Genomic DNA, 21,686 nt, shown 5'->3' on the forward strand with positions numbered 1-21,686 from the left:
ACTTTGGTTGATCTTAACCATACCAATGGGAATTACTGATAAACACATCGTAAGAATTTCTACAGTCCTGGCTTTTCTGCTGCATATTGTGATAAATTAGCATATGGTAGGGAAATTGAATAAAACAGAAATGTAAAAGAAATGTAAAAGAGATGTTACAATACAAGTTCCCTTGCTGTTTATACAGTTATGTGGTCATTTCATTTAGGAAAAAAGTGAGACTTTGACGAAGAAAAGTGTCACAGGAGTGACAAACATAAATATATTTTCTGTAGAAGATAATAAATATTTGCAAAAAAAAAAAAAAGTTGTGTTTTGAAAACTTATTGTGTTAAATCTGGAAAATGTATTCAATCAATGAAGTGTGAAATAGAATGATTTTAATCCTGTTTGAAGTGCAAATCTCAATGCGACTTTAGCTGTAGAACTTCTACCTAAGTCTTTGTAATATAAAATGTCATGTCATCCAGGAAATACTGATAACCATTTGATATTTGCCATATTTCACATGATTAAAAATGCAATTAATACTAAACCTTGAATTTTCACATTTACAAAAAGCCATATTATGATCTCCATTTTACCCCAACTCTGCAAAACCAAAGTTTATAAAATTTTGAAGGGTGATGAAAATCAAATAAGAGTCATTTGATTGAACTAATGAGCTATATCCAATAATTTGGTCTGTCATATGAATGAAATGTACATGCAGAGAGATGGAGAAACAATACATGTCAATGTGTTGGTGTCCTTTGTAAATCAATTAGGGACAAAAAAAAAAGCTTAGATGGCAAATATTCTCTTTTGCATATATTCTAATATATACATGCACACAGATATCTTGAAATATAAGGATTTCTTGATTGCACTGATTTTAAATACATATGGATATAAATAAGAATAAATGTGCAACTTTATTTTAAATGTAATGTGTTAAAATTGGAATACTGTCTCTGTTTTGTTTGTTTTTATTTCACTAAGCATATAAGTCACTGAAATCAAAGCCAACTCTGAGTGGCAAACAATTCCCATCTTGTAATTAAAGCAAACAAATAATTTAAACAATATAAACACTAATAGTACAACATATATAACAATCCATAGGGGAAAAAATATTCAAAAACCAGAAATACAACATTCACTGGCCCATTCCTCAACTGAGAGAAAGTCATATTTTAATTATTAAATCCTTATTGCTAGGGAAGAAACAGAATTATGTCCATGTGTTTGTTAATCATGCATAATACCAATATCACTTCTGTCTCCATGTTGAGCATGGACTTCTGAATAAAAAACATTATTCATGAACAGATTATTGCACTTTGGACTTTCACCTGATCTGGATAGTTAATATGGCAGAGAAAATATAAGTGTACATAAGTAAACTTGTTGTGTTGACTATTTAACTGAGGGGAATGAAAGGGATTCTCAAGGAAATTTCTATGTGATTGAATTTACATTAACTTAACAAAAACTTACTTGTCTAATATAATGATTATCATGATGTCCAGACAGAGTTTTAATGTGCTGGTGTATCTCATGGTTATTATGCTTCAGTATGGGACAAAGTCTCCAAGTTGGTTAAGGTAAAGGTAATTTCATGAATTGTATAACTGGAATAGTGGTTATTGGCATGTATTTGGAGTACCCAAACTTTACACATACTAATTAAACTGTAATAAAAGGACATGGTTCAATGAACAAAATATAAATTACAGGAAAAAAAAATGATTGTTAGCATTGAGAGTTCCTTACCACAGTTCCTTTACTGTTTTAGTCATGCAGACTTTCTTAGATTCACAATATGTATTGATAATAGGGCAGAGAGACTCCTCATAGATTGCTAAACAAACAAAAGATGATTTATCATTACCTTAGTATTTGTATAGCACTATTCCTGAACTCTCAAAGAATTTCATGTGCATATTATCTCATGAATATTATTTACAACTTTATCATCTTTATAAAGGTGATTGATGATGGATCATAAGGGAGCCTGCTTCAGTTGTTGTTCTGATCTGTTTTGTTATGGATAGAAGCTGATCTCTTTTTTTCTTAGAAGTGTGGAGAGTTATCAGAAGAGTGCTAAAGAAACTAAGAGAAGAAAATGAAAATGAAAAACGTATTTTCAGTGTATTCCTCATTTTTGTTTCTCTTTTCGCAACACCCCTTTCCCCTCCTCTTCCACAGGGGTCCAGGGCAGTCTTCCCTGGTTGTTTGGGGATTGTGTTAATTGAGGGAGCTCCATGAAAACCTTCACTTCCAGTCTGTTTTCCAACTCACATGCTGCTGGCAGATGCCTCACCCATCCAAAAAGGGCAAAAGGGAGGAGGAGGAGGTTTGCTGTCCTCTCTGCTCCATTTGGGGAAAACAAATAAGGAAGAAATAATCAAAATAACACCAGATCATATTTTCTTAAACAATAACCTCAAACAGCTTTATTTTTTCTGACCCAGTGAAAACTCCCTCCTCAAACCTCTTTCTATCCACATCAACAGCAGTTCCTCTTATAATAGGTCTTCTTGCTTACCTCATGATGTCTTTCCAGGGTGGTGCATTGCATTGCTCTCCATTATTGTTTTCAATATGACAATTTCCCCAAAGACAATTTCCCATGTCATTTTCCTTTTTCTTCATACTTCTCCACAGCCGAACCTTTTCTCTTTAGTCAAGTTTCTTTTCCTTCCTTCTCCTCTGTTCTTCTCTTTCCCTCCCTCCTGCTCTATCATTTCTATCTCCATGTGTATCTCCATCTCCATGTGTATCTCCATCTCCATCTATCTCTCTATATCTCAAAATTTGCCCTGAGAAAGACCTTTTTTTTTTTTTTAACTTCCTCCCAGAACTCTGGGATTAACATTTTGATTGATGGTGGGCTGTCCATCAATCTGATTGGTGGTGGGCTGAAAAACTCTAAGCAGCTATCTTCACTAGGGAATTAGTGCCTTTTAGACCCCTCCCATTGGATTGATTCCTATCTCCAGCACAATTTCAGGGGCTGATCCCCCCTTCCATTTGAGGGGAAATTCTACTGCACAGAAAATTCATAACAGAACCCAATGACTTCATTTATATTTATATTTATATAAATTATATTTGTCATTATTATCTTCTAGCAGATCTGCTGACTTGTGGCAAAGTATATAGTAGTATTGCTTTGGTGATTATCTTTTGAAGGGGGGGGTGGATCTTGTGGATATTCCATTCTTTTATATCCTTCCTGCATCAAGTAAATGGAAAGAACAAATGGGATCAAATTTGAGACATTTGTGGCATGAATCATTGAGTGAGATTAATTTATCTTCAGAAGCAATAGAAAGGTTGCTGATAATCACAGGGGAAAATGGCTGGCAGTTCCCATTTTATTGTTCACATTACATTTTTATGCAGCATTATTTGGGGACATTGAAGGGGGAAAATAATGTATTCCTATGGGAGATATCTAATTTCATCATAAAAATTCCTGAGAATGATGCTATATTTTGAGTAAACAAAATGGCAGCCATAAGAGAATAACCCTGTGTTTACACCTTCCATTTCCTGTCAGAACCAAAAAAGTCAATTTCTATCACACGTTTATGCACAGAGGTTGTTTTTTTTTAAGGGAGTCATTGAATAAAAACTGAAACATTTTGGCAACTATTTATTCATTTCCATAAACTCCAAACAGTTCTTAATGATACTGAAAAAGGATTAGAGAAAAAAGAATTCTGAGCAATCTGTTGCTTGGTGTTAAGAATTCTGAGGTATATGATAGAAGTAGGTCTTAGATTCACATATGACACTTCTTTGTTTAAGATTGTCAGGTAGCAAAATGTGTCAGAGATTTACCCAAAGTAAAATAATACATACATTTTCAGGTTGTACTATGAGTGAAGTAAAAAGAGTCTGAGAGAGATGTATCACTGAAAATTCTAAACAGTGATGTTGGCATTTTTTTTCTGCTCTTGGCTACCATGGTAATTAAATACTTCCTTAATCATTCTGGCCAGGTGAAGAGGTCAAAGTTAATTGTCCTCGGTTTAGGTGTTAATAGTTGCATTGCCTGAGGGGAAGGCAGCTTGCAGGACTTTTGTTTAGTTTTTAGCCTTGCAGCCTGAGTAAGCTTCCAGCTCTCTCTTCTCTGAGAGCATGTGTGAATGCACAAGCCTGTAAATATGTTTTTGTGCTTTCTGTAAATAAATTTATTTTTATAGAAATGCCTGGTGTGTGATTTTTCTGATCTCTCTGGGCCAAATGCTTTCCAGCGCTCTGCAAGAAGTGACAGATTTTTTTAAAAAAATATGATTCAATTCTCTGGCCTAATGATATGTATTCCATTTTATTTACATCAGTGCCTATGAAACAGACAAGATTGTAAGGGTAAGAAAGATCAAGTGGAGTGAAGAGTCACTCCATAATGCTGTCTCATAAAGATACCTAGGTAATAAGATTGTTCCACCAACAGTTCTAATTTCTTGACATTCTTGATAAAGTGGCTGCAATAGACAAATGTCACATACTTACTGTAAGACTTAAAAATTCACCCTCAGCTTTATGAGTATCTGGCTTCTGTCTGTTTAATTTGGATACACAGGAGGTAAGATTCATGCTACATTTTGTCAGAGTTGATAAGAAAAAAAAAAGGGCCTTACTGTAGCAGACCAAATTGCTATCCAAAAAAACTTCATTTCCTACAGCAGTCAAACTGATATCCATGGGAAAACCACAACCAGAATATTGAGTCCTTTCCTGTTGTTTCTCAGTGAGGGCTAATCTAAATCAGTATGTATCCTGCTTGCTTCTGAGCCATAAATAGTTTTATCCTCCATGAATTTTTCTAATCCTTTTTTAAGGTTGTTCATGTTGTTAACCATTATAGCTTATAATAACAATTACCATGCTGTAAAAACTTCCCTTTCTATATTCTAAATCTCTGTATGCATTTATTCTGTAATAAAGTCACAAATTGTAAAAGGCATGTTTTACCTTAAGTAGTTTTTGTTTAAACTATTCTTTTAATCATTATATTTTTGCTTAAAATAATTATTTCCATCAGCCTGATAAAGTGTGGAGACCAGTCAGTCAGAAAATCAAACAGATTCTAATTTTCCCTTTGTTTTTAAAATGTAAATGGTTTTTAAAATGTCAATGTTTTTTGAGATCACAGAAAAATGACCTCTTGTTGGACTCCCTTGCCAAGCAAGAGTAACAGCAGAAGAATAAGGGTAGATAAAGTCAGTGTGGATGTGCAGCAGTTCTTGACTAAATGTTTGTTTGAAATATCATGGTTATGTTTTTTCTCATATGTTTTAGGATACTTCTTTGTGATACTTGTCCCATTTTATAAATCTTCCAAGTTGTTTTGAAATCAGCTGTGAAACTGTCTTTTCAGACTACCCCAATACATACTTGAATTTCCTGATTGTCATTTGCCAATCAGCAACCCCTCCAGTTGACCAACAGGAGAGAAACAATAAAATGGTTTTTTTACCTCCATCAAGCCACTGCAGAAGCAATTGGCACCAATTGGCACCTCTCAATCCACAAATTCAAATACAGGTGTGCAGCTGTAGAAAGAGACATTGCATGGATGTGTGCCTTTATTATGTCAGTCTTCACTGTCCCAGTGAGAGGCACAATGATTGTGAAAAGAGAAGATGAATGTGGGAAACAGTTGGCAACCCACCAAAAGAAAAACAGACTACCTAGCTTCACCATTGCAAACATCCAGCTTTGCTTTGGTTTAAATACATTAGTACAAAGCAACTGAAATGCTGAGTCAGCTCTCCAAATTTATTTATTTGTTTGTTTGTTTGCTTGATTTATATAGCTCCCTATCTCACTTTTATGTGACTCTAGGCGGCTTACAGTGAAGCAAATAAAAACACAAAATACATAATATAAAACGAAAGTAAAAAGAGCAGTGGCCATGATCTAAAACAAATGCTGAAGTCATTACAGATTTGTTGCTGGGGTGGCACAAAGTGAAAGGCACATGGAGGAGCCCTATACAAACTTCAGTTTTCTACTCATTCCGGATTGACTTTTTTAATAGTATTGTTTTCAATGGAAATAAACTTGCTAGACTTGAGAAAAATCGGGGGAGCAGTAAGAACTCATTCAGTGTGTTCCTTATACATCATAAAATAGCTGTAGCATGTGTTAGATTTTTGCCACATGTGTGAATTGTTCTTCTTATCTTAAATCTCCCCATCTTAAATCTTTTTTACTTTTTCAAGAAGAGTCAGAATGGGGAAGAATAAATTGCCTGTATGTACTAACAATCAAATAAGCCTGAGCTGGGAATTTTATAGCAGCCAAAGGGAATTAGGCATGTACAGTAATTTCCACAAATCTTGATGTGATTTGAGTACTGAACTCTATTAACCTCTTTTGAAAATCATGACCTTTTTTTTTTTTACCAAACTTTGGTTATATCTAAAGCAATGTTTACTATGCCTTAAAACGTTTTTTTTATTGAAAAAGCAAGTATTATACTATAATAAAGATTTCCAATAAAGATTCAGTATTTATCTCTAGCTTTTCCTATTGAGATTACTTTTCCAATTCACTGTGTTTATCCCACTACTATATAGCACATGTGAATAAATTTTATAAAATTATATTGAACAATGGAATACATTTGTCATGATAAGTTCCCATGTGAAATATATGTACCTAAGATTTTAACCATGCTATCATCACCGTGCTTATTTTGAAATGTATTTCCCAGTTGCATTTTTGTCACAATAAATTGGAGAAATTGGAGGCTTGATCACATCAGTTTAAACAGAAGCACATAAAGATTCAAAGAAATTAATTTTGCAAAAGTTTAACATTTAAGCATTAAATGATGCACCTGCTTTCTAAGTTCATGCAGCACACTATGCCATAGAATGATTTTTTTAGTTTCGGCTTAAAGTGTTGTGATTCTTGCCATTTGTGGATTATTCAAAACATTATGATTAAAGAATTCATAAGATAGCAGGACTGCTGAAGCATGCCTGTTTTTCAACTAACTGATGCCATCTTGAAGTTCTCAAAGAGCCTAACAGCATCATTTGTATTTCTTATCCCAAATCAATAATGATTTCTTTCATGGCAATTTACCCAAAGATATATCTGTTTGACTATATCATATTAGCAGATATGTTAAATTCTGAAAGTTTTGAAGTAATGGTGGTGAGAGAATTATTTTTGGGTAAAAAAAAATGGGTAGTAAGTACAGACATTTTTTAACCCTGTGTATATGCAATTTTCTGATACTGGGAATAAAACGTGATGGTTCAAAACATTACAGAAGAAGAGATGGATATTTCTGGGATATCAAACAAGCAATGATTAAAACAAAATTCTATTACAAGGAAGGAAATAGGTGTATTGTCTCCCATCAGTAATTCTGCTATTAATTGCATAGTACCAAATGAGGACATATTCTATACTGAGCAGAAACTGTCTATGATTCTGCAGAATGCAACCTCTTAAATTCTTTTTTGCCTTTTTTCTCCTCTTTCAGCAGATGGATGTACTGACTGGTCAGTGGATTACAAAAAGTATCAAGTCTTAGTGGGAGAACCTGTTCGTATAAAATGTGCATTGTTTTATGGATATATAAGAGCAAATTACACCATAGCACAAAGTGCTGGACTCAGTTTAATGTGGTACAAAAGCTCTGGACCTGGAGATTTTGAGGAACCTATCGCTTTTGATGGAAATAGAATGAGCAAAGAGGAAGATGCTATCTGGTTTCGTCCAACAGTGGCACAAGACAGCGGACTTTATGCATGTGTCATAAGGTATGTTTTAACCTTTTTCAACAGCAAGAAGTCCATTAACAGTGTTCCTTTATTCTTTACTGCAGCTATTGATTTCACTTTTGATATTATTGTTATTATTACTTAATTAAAACCACAAGAAACCATGTAACAAAAGTAGCCTAATGATATTTAACATAGTTTACTAAAGTTACTACTGTTCTTATCCCGAAATCATTTTATCACCTAAATTATTTTTATTCCAAACAGTTTTTAAATTGCAACAATGTTTATGAATGTTTACTTTATATTTATTTATTTATTTGATTTTGATCCCGCCTTTATTGTTTTTATAAATAACGCAAGAGGGCGAACATACCTAATACTCCTTCCTCCTCCTATTTTCCCCACAACAGCAACCCTGTGAGGTGGGTTGGGCTGAGAGAGGGTGACTGGCCCAAGGTCACACAGCCGGCTTTCATGCCTAAGGTGGGACTAGAACTCTCAGACTCCTGGTTTCTAGCCCGTCATCTTAACCACTAGATAATGGAAAAAATAGTCTACACCTGCATTTGGTTTGTCTTCAACTAGATTTATTTTCTAGGAAGCATTCCCTATTGAGTTGCTTTGATAATCCTGTCTTTGAAATTCTTCTTTGTCAACAGAAGTGTGTATTGATATGCTGTATATGACTCTTAGCTGGTGGGGTATGGGCCACAGTATGTTGGTTTTCAAAGTAGTTTATATGTTACAAATCCTAGTTTGCATAGAATAGCATGAACATGCTTGTAACAAAAGTGGACTTCTGTTGTGGTTGTGGCACGTCAGCCCGAAAGTTCCAAAATTGATCAATATTGTCCTTACTGTTAAGGACATTTCTTATTTCTATGTCATTGGTGCACTTAAGGCTAGTAACCTAGTCTATACCTTTTCTATCTTATAAAAAGCATTATGTGAAAGCTTTCCTTTATGAAATCCATGATGGATTACAGAAGTCAACATTTATGGGCTAGTCACAACTATGGCAGTTGGAAGATTGCAGCTTGGAATCTAAGAGTAAAAAGTAAAGAATATGAATTAATGAAATGAAAGAAAAAAAAAATAGATGTGTTGTGTGTCTGTTAATCTAAGAGAAAGACAAAGGATGTACCAGATTTGAATAAGGAGTCTTTGATCTTGTGGGGTGAGTTGATGAAAACATGCAGAGAAGTTAAACTAAAGTATATAGTTAATTACAAATGGAAAGACTAAAATGTATGTTTAAGTATGAATTGGTGCCATCTAGGCTGTTATGAGTATGTATGAAAGTACAAGTATATAGATTAGTGACAGTTGTAAGTGAAGGGTCAATGGTGAACAGTGATAATGGAAGAACCAATAATGAGTTTATGCAAAATTCTGAATGAATGTTGTCTAGTTGGGCAAAAATATATATTCTTCTAAGTGACACAAACAGATTTTTTGGAATGAAATAAGAATGCTCAGAAACTTGAGTTAACCTTTTAATGACACATGTGCAGCTCCAGGATAATGCATCAATTTTTTTTACAGTTTCTGCTTTTGAAATGCATATTCCTCTGTTTCAGTTTATTCTCTATCACTAAAATTATTCATACTGAGATATACTTTTCTGCCTGTGGAGAAAACGGACACCATCTGGGCTCCCACTTAGATTTCAAAAATTATCAGAGAACATAGAATTAATTTAGAGAGAGGTTAAATGATGCACATAAAAAATGCAGGAAAAGTCTTGCAGAGAAAATGCACAGTTTATTGCTAAATGGCTTGAAACATTTTGCTTATTGCTCTTTGCAGAAAGACCATAAAAATCTGTGATAGCCCTTCATTGACACATATTGTAGATATGATGCAGTTACCTGCATATTGCAGGATCCATAACAAATTAAAGACCTAGAAGTATGTCTGGAAAAAGGCATACCCATTATTTAAATTGTCTGGTTTCATTACCACAATAAAATATAAACAGGGAAAAAAATTATACTATGCTATGTTTCTTACATATCTAGCTCTTTGTACAAATAATTTTAAAAATGCATTTTGTTCTGATTCCATCCAAGCACCAGGCATAGTTTTTGCCTCATTATGCACTTTATTATCCATAGAATAAATACGTATTAATTTTATATTTACTTTCAGATAGAAATACAATACATGAACAGAACTAAATGTAAATAATTGCTTAGGTTCAGGCATATATCCTAAAGGTATTAGGAGATAGATAATATTTATAGGGAATTTATCTGCAGTATATCTGTGCTTCCATAGTTTGTTGAAAGGGCTGAAAATGCTGTATAATTTCAATCATTTATTCATCACTTTGTAGTAAGTTTCAAGAAATGCTGAGCATTTTCAATCACCATTATATACTCTGAAAGGCCTCCTCCAGGCTCCTTTTCACATGTAAATTGCACTTCCAAGCCGTGAAATATGCGTGAGCTAACAGATTATCAATTGTTTGAATGCAAGACATAATTAAGAAAATTAACATGTTGAGCAAGCTATATTTATTAACAACTAGCAGGAAAATATTACACGCAGGACTCTTTGCAAGCTTAACCATCCTCATTTTCCAAATCTAAGCTAGCAGCCAAGATTTTTTTTCCAATTAATATATTATGAAATTACAAATGGTTAATATCCTAACATTCTTGCCATGTCTGTTCTTGGAATTAGTTTAGATGGCTTTGTTATAGCTGCCAATCTTATACATCCAAAAGAAAGGGGGATACTTAATGAAATAGCCCAATTGCTAATTTATGACTGAAATTGTTATTAGTGGCCATATTGCCATTTATCCATGTAGTTCGTAGCATAGCATGAACAAACAAACAAACAAAAGTCTTTGTGAAGATCAGTTTATGCTTTGCGAAGAGAGGAAGAATATGGGAGAAAGAAAAAGAAGTAATAGGGAAAGCATGAACTCTTGTTGCTTTTCAGGTTGAAAACTAGGTGCTGTGTGAAATTGTAATACTTGTCTTTTTTAATTTCTATTTAAATCCTATTTCATCAGGCCAACGCCATGGGAGCAATTCTGATTGAGTATATGTATCATTGTAATCCTATATAATTACTGCATTTCCGTTTCGTGCATTGGGCTCTACTAACGTTGCCTTAAAATTAAATGGAGACATTGCACCTAGGATGTTATGGAGCTAGGTGGGATTGAAATGCACAGAAGAAACCATAAAAGCTCTCAATCATTTTAGACACTTTTTTTAACCTGATGGACTTCTGTTTACTCTATGGAGAAAAGAAAATGAAACTATCAGGAGATAAAGGGAAGAGAATGTGTGGCCACTGAACATTTCTCTTAAATGAGAAATGTTTAGAAACCAGATTTCAGGATCCAAACTAGTCTCCAACTATCGGTGTTTTAAGACTGTTATTGATGAAACCATACCTGTATTAATATTAACTAGCATTTTTTCCATTACAAAATTCAGACATTGGTCCCATGCATGTGAATAGTATTGTGCATTGAAGTATCTAGGTTTAATCTTCAAAGAAAATTGACTGATAATGTCACTACTAATAATTACACACCACCTCTCTCTCAAACTGCTTAAATATAAGGAGAGGGGTTTTGCTGCTGTTGTTGTTATTCTCCTACAGTCATTTGGGCTTTGCATTCTTGTGATTTAAATTATCATTATTCTGGAAGTATGAAGAACAGGACTTAATCTTTTATACATCTTTTCAATGACTAAAGAGATATTTGCTGTTATAACCCCCTCTATTTTCCAACTCTAATATTCACAAACCTTTCAATCTCTTTTAATAGGAATTCTAGTTAGTTGTGATCATCCTAATTGTCCATCTCTGAATTTGTTCCACTTCATGTGAATCTTTCTTAAAGTCGGAACAGGATACATACTTAGGCTTAGGTTTGAACAATACAGAGAAAACTAGATTCATTACTGTTGGATACATCATCCTCATTCATAGTGAAGAAGAGGTATTACTGGTGTCCTCCTTCCCATCTCTATTTTGCTACTGCTAGGTACTATAAGGGAAAAAGCTAGAATAACCAAAGAGTTCTCCAGGACTCTTCATGATAATTATCCACAGTATTTTTTCCAGGGGCTCTGGAAAGTTCTGTGCTATACATACATACATACATATATACAGTACATATGTATAGCTATAGATACATAGATGATGATGATGACAACAATGATAATGATATTTTTATCTCACCTTTTAATATATTTTGGTCAACCCATTATATGTTTGTTTGTTTTTTTCCGTTCAATCATGTCTGATCCTCAGCGCCTGCCTGGACTAGTCCCTACAGTTTTCTTGGCTAGATTTCAGAAGTGGTTTGCCATTGCCTCCTTCCTAGGGCTGAGAGAAAGTGATTTGCCCAAAGTCACCCAGCTGGTTTCATGCCTAAGGCAGGACTAGAACTCACAGTCTCCTGGTTTCTAGCCCATTGCCTTAACCACTAGACCCAACTGGCTCTCTTAAATGGATAATGTAGATTGTTCTTAAGTCCTCTGCCCTTTTATCCCTTGCCTCTTATTTATTGTATATCTTTCTTTCCTTGTTTTACCTTGCATTTTGTCCCATTTTGCCAGTGATCTGTTTTTGATGTTTGCTAAAGTTTAATAAATATTAAGCAGTACTTAATGTTTTGGAGATTTTCTGGCTCTTTCTAAAGTGGATTCATTCTAGCTGAATAATATTTTGCATATGTTTACCAAGTTACATTTTGCCATCTCCTAGTTAATAGGCTTACAATATGGATAGACAAACTGTCAGTGTAGAAACAAACAAACAAACAAACAACAATAATAATAAAAACTCAAAGTGGAAAATGATTCTTTTATTCTACAAAAAAGAAAAAAGAACAATGTCCTTAAATCCTCTCAGCACGAGCTGAAGAAGTAGAGTGTCATGAACCATGACAAATGTTATTAGTTATTTCCTTCTTAAAGTCAGAATTTGTCTCATTTTGGTGACTAGACTATTCAGCTTAGGAATATTCAGATAATTTGAATAAGTTTTCCAACTGATGCAAATTAGATGTTTAATATAAGCTTGTTTTATCTATATAGGTGGGAAATACGTTTGTTACCCAGCATAAATGTAAGTTAATTATATGTTTTAGGATCATCCAACAGAATTTATGTTCCTGGACAGGTATGCTTTTGGAAGAGGAAAGTTCTTTAATAAGTGAGGAATTGTGTGTGAAGCAATTAGCATCTTTGTCTTGTGGAACATCACTTGCGTTATCAACAAACTGAATAGAGATCTTCAGGCAAATAGTCTTTAATTTACATTATTAATGGTAAATGGAAATAAACCATTAAAAAAGGATGAAGTACTAGCATAAGACCAAAACTATTAGGAAAAGTACTGCTGTCATGACAAACAGTGGGCACGAGTGATTAGAAGCTTTTTAAGATTAGCTCCCTGCTTATAATTTTAGTGGGTCTTTTTTTTTCTGGAGATATAGCTTCTAGGACTATGCAAATCCTTCAGAAGACATATTTCACAAGAGGTGGAAAGATGAATACCCACTTGATCCCTGACCTGGCCAGTTTATGACTCACATTTATTATCATAAATACAAATCATAGAACCATAGATTTGAAAGCACGGAGATGCAATGAATGTCTGAGTGATGTAAGCAGCATGCACTGTTGCAGTGCAAGGCCCACCTCTTTTTGGTATATGTTGTAGACCTTACAAGCCTGATTAAATGATCTTTCCAATGCAATAATCATATCAACGAAGTTGATATGTTTCATGACTATTCATCCTGCATAAAATTCTACTTTCTTGTAACGTTGTGAACATGAGGAAGTTCTTCTGTTCATGATCTTCGATGGATTGAGGATGAAGTATTTTCCTGCTTATAGAAATAGTTTGCATTGTTTTGAGGGTTTTTTTTTTATAATTAGTACAAGAAAACTAATACCTGTTCAGAGTTTAACTTGAATCTTTGTCTCTTGGATGCAATATCTTTTAAGAAAATATACCATTGACTAAAGAAGCTTCTGTATTTTAACTTCTAAACTTTTAATCTCTTTGCTTTGTATTAATTTTTAATACCTTTGTGGGAGAAAAGCAAGCTTTTACTTGGGAAAGAGAGAGAGAGAGAGGTAAAACAATTGTATAATTTAGGAGCATGAAAGGTTATTGTAGTTTTTTCTGTTTGTCTAATTGCAGGAATCAATTTCACTGAGTCATATGAAGCTATTTTAAATAGGCAATTAGTAATTCCTTTTTAGAACTGCTCCATCTGTTCAAAAAGGTAAAAAATTCCTTAACGTGTAAGCAAAGAGGGGAAAAAAACCCAGTTTCTGAAAAAGTATGATTTGTCATTGTAGCAACTATTCAGGAGATTCATTTTGTTTCTTTAAAAACATAAGATGATTGGGCTGGTTTACAAAATAACTATTTAAAGTATAATAATTTTAAAATGTAAAATGAATTTAAAACAGTATTGTTAATTCATTTGTTAGATTTGTATCCCGCCTTTCCTGCAACAGTTCAAGCTGGTATACATAACACTCTTTCTTCCAAATTTTCCTGCAACAACCCACCACTGAGATAAATAAGACTAAAAGGGAGTGACTTTCACAGTCATTCAGCGAGTTTCCATGGCTGATGGTGGACTTTTCTTGGACTTCTCCAGTCTTAGTCCACTATACCATGTTGGCTGGTAGAATATTATTTGTTTTAAAGCTTTAAGATATAAATATATTTGTGTATACATTGTATATATGAAAAGATGGTTGACAAGGTAGTGATATCATAACTGCAATAAAACTGGATAAAACTGATATCCTACCTCTATTTCAGTCTGGTTTTGGTCTGGATTATAGCACAAAAATGGCAATGGCCACTATGTTGGACAATCTGCCAAGTTTGTGGTTTTGTTCATGATTTTAGATAGTTATGATAGTTAGGTTTTATTTTCAACTATTTTTAATTTTTTTATTTGATTTTTATTTATTGTAGCTATTGTTAATAACTACAGTCTGGCCTGTAAACTGAGATGCATGCAATAAATAAATAAATAAATCCTCACACATTGGTTATTTTAAAAAAAACCTATGTTGATAAACAATTGTTTTCTGTTTGTTTTTTTCTCATCACAAACTCAGAAAATATTTATTTTTATACTGTATGTATAAACCTCGGGGTGGGGGGAGAAAGAGAGAGAGAATGACTGATTAGACTGCTGTATAGGCAATCTTTTGGAATAATTATAAAATTGCTTACATTCAGCCCCATCATTCTCAGATTTTCTTGAATGTGTAACAAATTTTAAAACCTGTAAGCATAAGTAGACACTATAGCATTTGACTTTAGCATTCATGAAAATTTAAATCTACAGTTGTTATACTGAATGGGCAATAAAAAAGAAGAAATAGATAATAAATCTGTTGAAATGGAAAATGTCAACAATAATTACATTAAAAATCCATATTCAATAAAGTTCAGCATGGATGGGATCATACTTTTAAAGAAAAGTGTATTGGTTGCACAGGAATAATTCCCTTGAATAAGAAACTTCATTGTCCCTTTCATATGATATACTGTAAATGCTACTAATAGGCCCAAAATTAATTTTAATGGGCTCCAGTATGAACTTGTAAAAAGTCCCTTCACAGGCCTTCCATACATACAATGTCAGTAGTTTCTGAAATTACATCCCCAAGGTGGGTTTTCCTGCAATACCACTTCTAGTTTGAGAAGAAGTGAAGAAATGAGGCAGCTTTGTTCCCTTTATTGTTCAGTCCTACTAATCTTGTTCCCATTTCATTTCTAGTCCCTATGGAAATACAAACTCTTTTCTGAGTTTAAGAAGCTTTGCAGAAGGAAAGCAAAATTATTCCTTTTTTCAAGAGATATGTGTTTGCTAGGAGATTTGGAGGAGAGAAAAATGTAATTTATGGTTTAAACAAAGCTTCAGAGAAAAATCTTTTGGAGAAGAAAATATAAAGAGGCAATAATTTTGCCTCTTTCAAATTCTTGGCAAGAATGGAAAGATAGAGAGACAGATCGAGCCTTTGAAAGAAGCTTTCAATGAAGGGAAGAAGTAGTCAGCATTTCTGCAGATTTTTTCTAAAGTTTTCAGTTAGCCAGAATTTTTCCCACCACCTCAGTGCCTCACTCCTTTCAAGTCTGAAGCTTGGATAAAGATGGGGAGAAAGAGGCTTCTGCCCAACTGCCAAATTTGTATCAATTGTTAGGGCCTCACTAGGAAACAAAGAAATGTCATTGTTGGTGACCAGGAGAATGAAGCTATTAATTCCTGCTCTTACTTAGATAGTCCTTGTTTAGCAAAATAAGGTTATAAGTACAGTTGCGGTTTCACTTAGTGACTGCTTTGCTTAACAACAGAGTTGCCGGCTAAACAAGAATGGAAAGGCAAAGAGATTATTTTGGTTCATAGCAACATCTTACAAAACAAATTTAAAAATACATAGTTGTATCTAAATTTATAGAAAGTATGAGAGTATCATCAGCTGAATTTCAGGTAGTTTTCATGCAATAGCTCTCCTTTCATTCTTTAACCATGCGTGTAACAATGAAATTAGATTTTAATAAACTCTTATAAGTCATTTACTCTACATTACGGAGAAAGTGAATGCCTGTTATCAATTGAATTTATCATTTCATAGCCCTAACTATGATTTTATTAAATAACTTAGTTTATGCAAATTCTAATATACCATAATACATTTCAAAGTTATGCTAGGAATGGAGGAAGTAAATTAAATGTCTTTTTCAATTATCTGTCTTTAGAAAGTTTGTAACATTATGATTTTAAATGCAGGCAATGGTTTCAGTACATATTTAAGTCATGAAGGACCACCAGAACTTAACCTTATTCAGAAAGTATTACTTTCTTCTAGTTTTGACCAGATGAATCTTTGGGTTTGATCCTTTCTGTTGACTGTCATTCTTAATTTTAAAGTTTTGCTGATGAAGTAAGTTTACCAAGGCACGTTGTTTTGTTTCTATCATTGCATCTATGTTTTGAAAAGTCATCAGCTTAACAGTGCATGCCAAAGGCAGGTAACCAAGATTTAAATTACTATGCCTAAATAACCAGGACAGTAGCCTGGGAAGGTTGTCTAAATTAGACAACAACTGGTTAGATCAAGAGAGGGACAAAGTCATATCAGGCCTTCAGAATGAAAAGTATCAAAGTAGTTAATACAGCAACATATAAACACATCTGTGTTATTTCATCAAAGATAAAAAGACCAAGTAATAAGAATAGTTCTCAAATGGTTGGGTACCATGAACTACTAAAACTTTAAATATGATTTACCTTTCTCATCACTTTGATATTACAAATTCAGGAATCTAAGTACTGTAATACAATATCACTGCTGAATCCCTTGAGAAATACAAGCGTTTGGGAAAGTAAGACTGACAAAAATATCTTGCATATATATAATACTATATGAGATGGATTTATTGACAATAAAAAGTAAGAGAAAATGGCTTGGTTGCTTTATTCAGAAAACTGAAAACTATAAAGAGAAATAACTTGATATTGACTTGAACGTGGATGATAAATGTATGAGTAATTATGGACAATTTTTTCCTTAATTAGTTCCCTCCCTATAAAAAATATTGCTGATATGGTACACAGATAATGAAAATAATTTTAAATCCTAATTGGGAGGCATCAGATGCAATCCTAAACTTACAGTGCCCACCGTTGCTTAGAGCTGAGTTGATATAATAGAATTTTGTGCCCAGTCCTACTGAACTAAATAGGCATCTATTTCATATATAAAACGTAATTATGCACATGAAGTCCTACTAAAAGGGAAAGATTAGAAGTTAAACTCTTCATTAAGTGCTTAGATCCCAATATTTTCAGTACAATTTAAACTAAGATATAAACTCATTTTTCCCCCTTTCTTGTACTTCCTGGACCAGCTGGCCTGGGCTCTGATTTTGCCTGCTGTTAGCCCAGCAAGGTAGTCCAGACAAGAAGTTCAACCAAGAGTACTAGCTCTATCTTTATTGCAAGGTTACATTAACAGAATCTTGCAAGACTGAAAGTATTTCTCCCTCCCTTTCCTTTAGGGAGGGTCCCTTCTGAAATGTTTCCCATGGCATACCCCTTCTGTGGGCTGAGATACCTATTACATCCTGGTTGTCCAGTCTGCAGCTCTACCTCCTGTCACCCAAGGTCATTCCCACCTTCCATTACACCTGCATATGCAAAGCATAATCCCAGTCAGGCACACTCCTGGCTTTCCTTCCTGCCCAGCTTGGACAAGAAAGGAAAATGTAAGTCTTCAGTGTAGTTGTAATGTGTGTAACAATTAAACAGCTGATTCTCATGAACTGAAACAAACTGATAATAGTGGTTACCTCCTTTAGGATTGGGGCTTTAGTGCTCAGGACAAGTCAAGTGTATAGTATTTTTTATTTGTTTATCCATTTATTGACACATTTCAATGGCCTGTATTTAGATCTTAAGACAGGACATTAAATTATATTGTAGCTTTTGAATAATAACACAGTGTAAATTTTTTCAATGTACATTTCTTTATTCTGAAGCATAATATATTCACATTCATATTAAGACTAAAAAGGTACAGAAGGATTGGCATGTGTAAAACCATTATATATAGATCTTGCATATATGAATGTATTACCTTTTATCACACTTATCCTAAGCTAAAATATGTAACTGTCCTAAGTGAATGCACCCTAAGGCAATTGTCATGAATCTAAACAACCACAGGAAAAACTGATCTGTTCTCCCTGTGCACAGTGAACAGTATCACTGGCTATTTAATAATAGTGGTCATAGTGCTAATGTAGTCTATATGCAACTGTGAAATTGTAAAGTAAGTCCATCGGGGTATATGCAGAAGCTAAGATTTTGTCAACATAATGGAAAGAAGCTCCACCTTTATATACTTGGGTCTAATGTCATGATACAAGTTCAAAAGTAACAAAATTTGCATCATCATGTCACAACAAGAAAATACAAGACAAGACAAAGCTTTTTTTCAAAAACTGGGTGTTGTCCAAATGAGGAAAATATACCCTTGAATTTGCAAAAAGAAATGCAAGAAAACACTAACAGCTTCAAAAAAAGAGGGAGAAAAACATTAGAATATATCTAATAACATTAAACCAATAATTAAATATATTAGCTTCAAGGAAATCATTGGATGACATGGACTACTGTAGAAAGATAAAACTGAAGCGGTACATACATATTTTTCTCCTTTGAATTTATTGTAGTAGATGTAAAGTCTAAATAACTGACAGCCCCGCCCCCCCAAAGTCCTACTGACCTGCCTCATTGTGGTGGTCGAGGGGTCTTCCTAGGAAAGATGAGTGAAGAATTGTGGGAATGTATGCCAAGAGTATATATTCCCAGCAAGGTCACCCAAGGCTGAAGGTCAACCCAGCTGCCCAGCTAAAGCAAGCAGGAATCTATATTGAGCTGCAGTGATATAGGAAGATGTTGGAAGCAGATGATCACTTTAGTGATTATGGCAAATGCATCAATTTGTACTGCATGGGAGAAAGGAATGGTAAACCACTCATGTATTTTTACCAAGAAAACCATGTGGATAAAAAATATAAAATACTTGATGATATAGTGCTGGATAATGGTTGGCACTCAAGTCAGATAACACTCAACATGCTACTGAGGATCTTGCAGGGTAGGAAACAGGACTGAATGAACACAGGAAAGCTCAGCACAGTGAAAGATGAAATGAAATGACTATGAACTGACAACTTAGGCATCAGCTAATTGAAATGGACTGGGATCAGACACTTCCAGTCAAAAGATCACACTGTTTACTACTCAGGACATGAAAAAAGGAAAAGAAAAAAGGCATTGCTCTTATAGTTAGGAAGGGTATAGCAAGAACAATACTTGGCTACAATGCAATCAGTTACCAACTAATATTGGTTAGACTTTGTGGACAACCCTTTAATATGATAATCATTCAAGTTTATGCTCCAACCACCAAAGCAGAAGAAGAGGAGGCTGATGAGTTTTATGACCAAGTTCAATTTGAAATTGACAGAACATGCAAGCAAGGTATGCTGCTTGTGATTGGAGGGTGGAAGGCCAAAGTAAGAAACATTAAAAAGGAAAATGTAGTTGGACTATATGGCTTAGGAAACCAAAATGAAGCAGGAGACAGACTATCAAAAATATATAGCATCCAATTAATTCTTCACTGCTAACACTGTCTTCAAACAATCCCAATGACATCTCTATATATGGGCATCGTAAGATGGAGTACATATAAATCAAATTGCCTATTTTAATGCTAAAAGGAGGAAGAGGAGCTCGATTATAGCCTCAAAGGCATGGCCAGGTGCTGACTGTGGTACAGATCACAAAATGCTCATATGCAAGCTCCAAGTTAAGCTAAAGAAGAAGAAGAAAACCAGTCAGTTTCCACGATATGATCATGAACATATACAGTACCCACCATTTTCAAGAACATTGGAAATCTCTTTGAATTCCTGAATCTCATTGATAGAGAAACAGAGAAATTATGGAATGAACTTAAAGAAGTCATTAAAGATGAATGTGAAAAGAGATTTCCAAAAATTAAGAATGAGAAGAAAACAAACTGGATTCAGACGAAACTTGAAATTGCCAAGAAGAGAAGAGAAGCCAAAGCCAAGAAAGACAAAAATCTCCAAAATGAGCTTAAAGAGTTTCAGAGATCTATTTAAAGAGACAAGAAGGAGTATTACAACAACATCTGTAAAGACACTGAAGATGGAAACAGACATGGAAAAACAAGGAAAGTCTTTCAAAAGATCTCTGAACTCAAAAGGAGGGTCCAACCTTGAATTGGTATGCTAAAGGATGTCAAATGACATCCAATTCAAAGGAGATCAAAGGAAGATGCAAGGAATATACTGAAACTATACTGAAACACTATACAGTAGAGATGTCAACATCCAAGATAACTTAGAATATATTCCTTATTTACAAGAACCTCTAGTACTAAAAGATGAAGTTAGATCAGTACTCTGGTCCTTACCAAGTCAGAAGGCTATAGGAACTGATGGAATACCCACTAAAATATGGCAAGCAACAAAAGATCAGTCAAGGTTCTAACCAATCTATGCCAGCAAATCTGGAGAACAACACAGTGGCCAACTGATTGGAAGATGTCAATCTACTTTCTGATGCCAAAAAAGGCAGACCTAATGGAGTGTGAAACTATCCTACAATATTGTTAATTTCACATGCTAGCAAAATAATGCTTAGGATCGTCCAACACAGATTAGAGCGCTACATTGGAAAAAGAGATGCCAAATGTTCATGATAGCTTTAGAAAAGGCCAAGGGACATGAGACATTATTGCCAATGCATGTTGGATAATTGAGAAAGCCAAAGAATACCAAAAATAAGTCAGTACGTGTTTCATTGATTGTAGAAAAACATTTGTGTCAATCAAGCTGTGGAAAGTGCTGAGAAAAATGGGAATGCCAGAACATTTTATTTTCCTCATGAGAAACTTACATACAGATCAGGAAGCCTCAGTTCAGACAAAACATGGTGAAACAGACTGGCCCCAAGTTGGCAAAGGAGTAAAACTGATGATGTTACCTAGTCGGGTAATGAAATGTCTGCAAGCAAACAATCAATTTCAGAGAACACCAAGGACCAGAGTGAGACAAGGCTTCATACACTTCCATTATTTTTTCAATCTATATGCTGAATATATATTAAAGGAAGCTGGATTGGAAGAAGATGAATGTGTTTGTTTTTTTTAAACTGGAGAAAGAAACATCAATAACTTGCACTATGCTGATGATACTACCCTAATAACCAGCCATGCAAAGGATCTGCAAGCCATAATACTAAAGGTCAAGGAGCACAGTGAAAAAATGGGACTAAAATTAAACATAAAGAAGACCAAACTAATGACAACAGGTAGAACAACC

The 21,686-nt window shown here is 34.2% G+C and overlaps 1 protein-coding gene across 1 annotated transcript in view; it reads left to right on the top strand.

Annotated features, from left to right (window-relative positions):
• The window catches only part of IL1RAPL1 (interleukin 1 receptor accessory protein like 1), an 826,443-nt gene that overhangs the window by 413,118 nt on the left and 391,639 nt on the right, over positions 1-21,686 (top strand). Inside the window, exon 3 of the mRNA XM_063305201.1 lies at positions 7,499-7,778. Coding sequence (XP_063161271.1) covers positions 7,499-7,778 — 280 coding nt within the window. The remainder of the gene's footprint in view (positions 1-7,498; positions 7,779-21,686) is intronic.

This window comes from Candoia aspera, chromosome 5 (genome assembly GCF_035149785.1).
Source record: "Candoia aspera isolate rCanAsp1 chromosome 5, rCanAsp1.hap2, whole genome shotgun sequence".
In the NCBI taxonomy this organism is placed as follows: Eukaryota; Metazoa; Chordata; class Lepidosauria; order Squamata; family Boidae; genus Candoia; species Candoia aspera.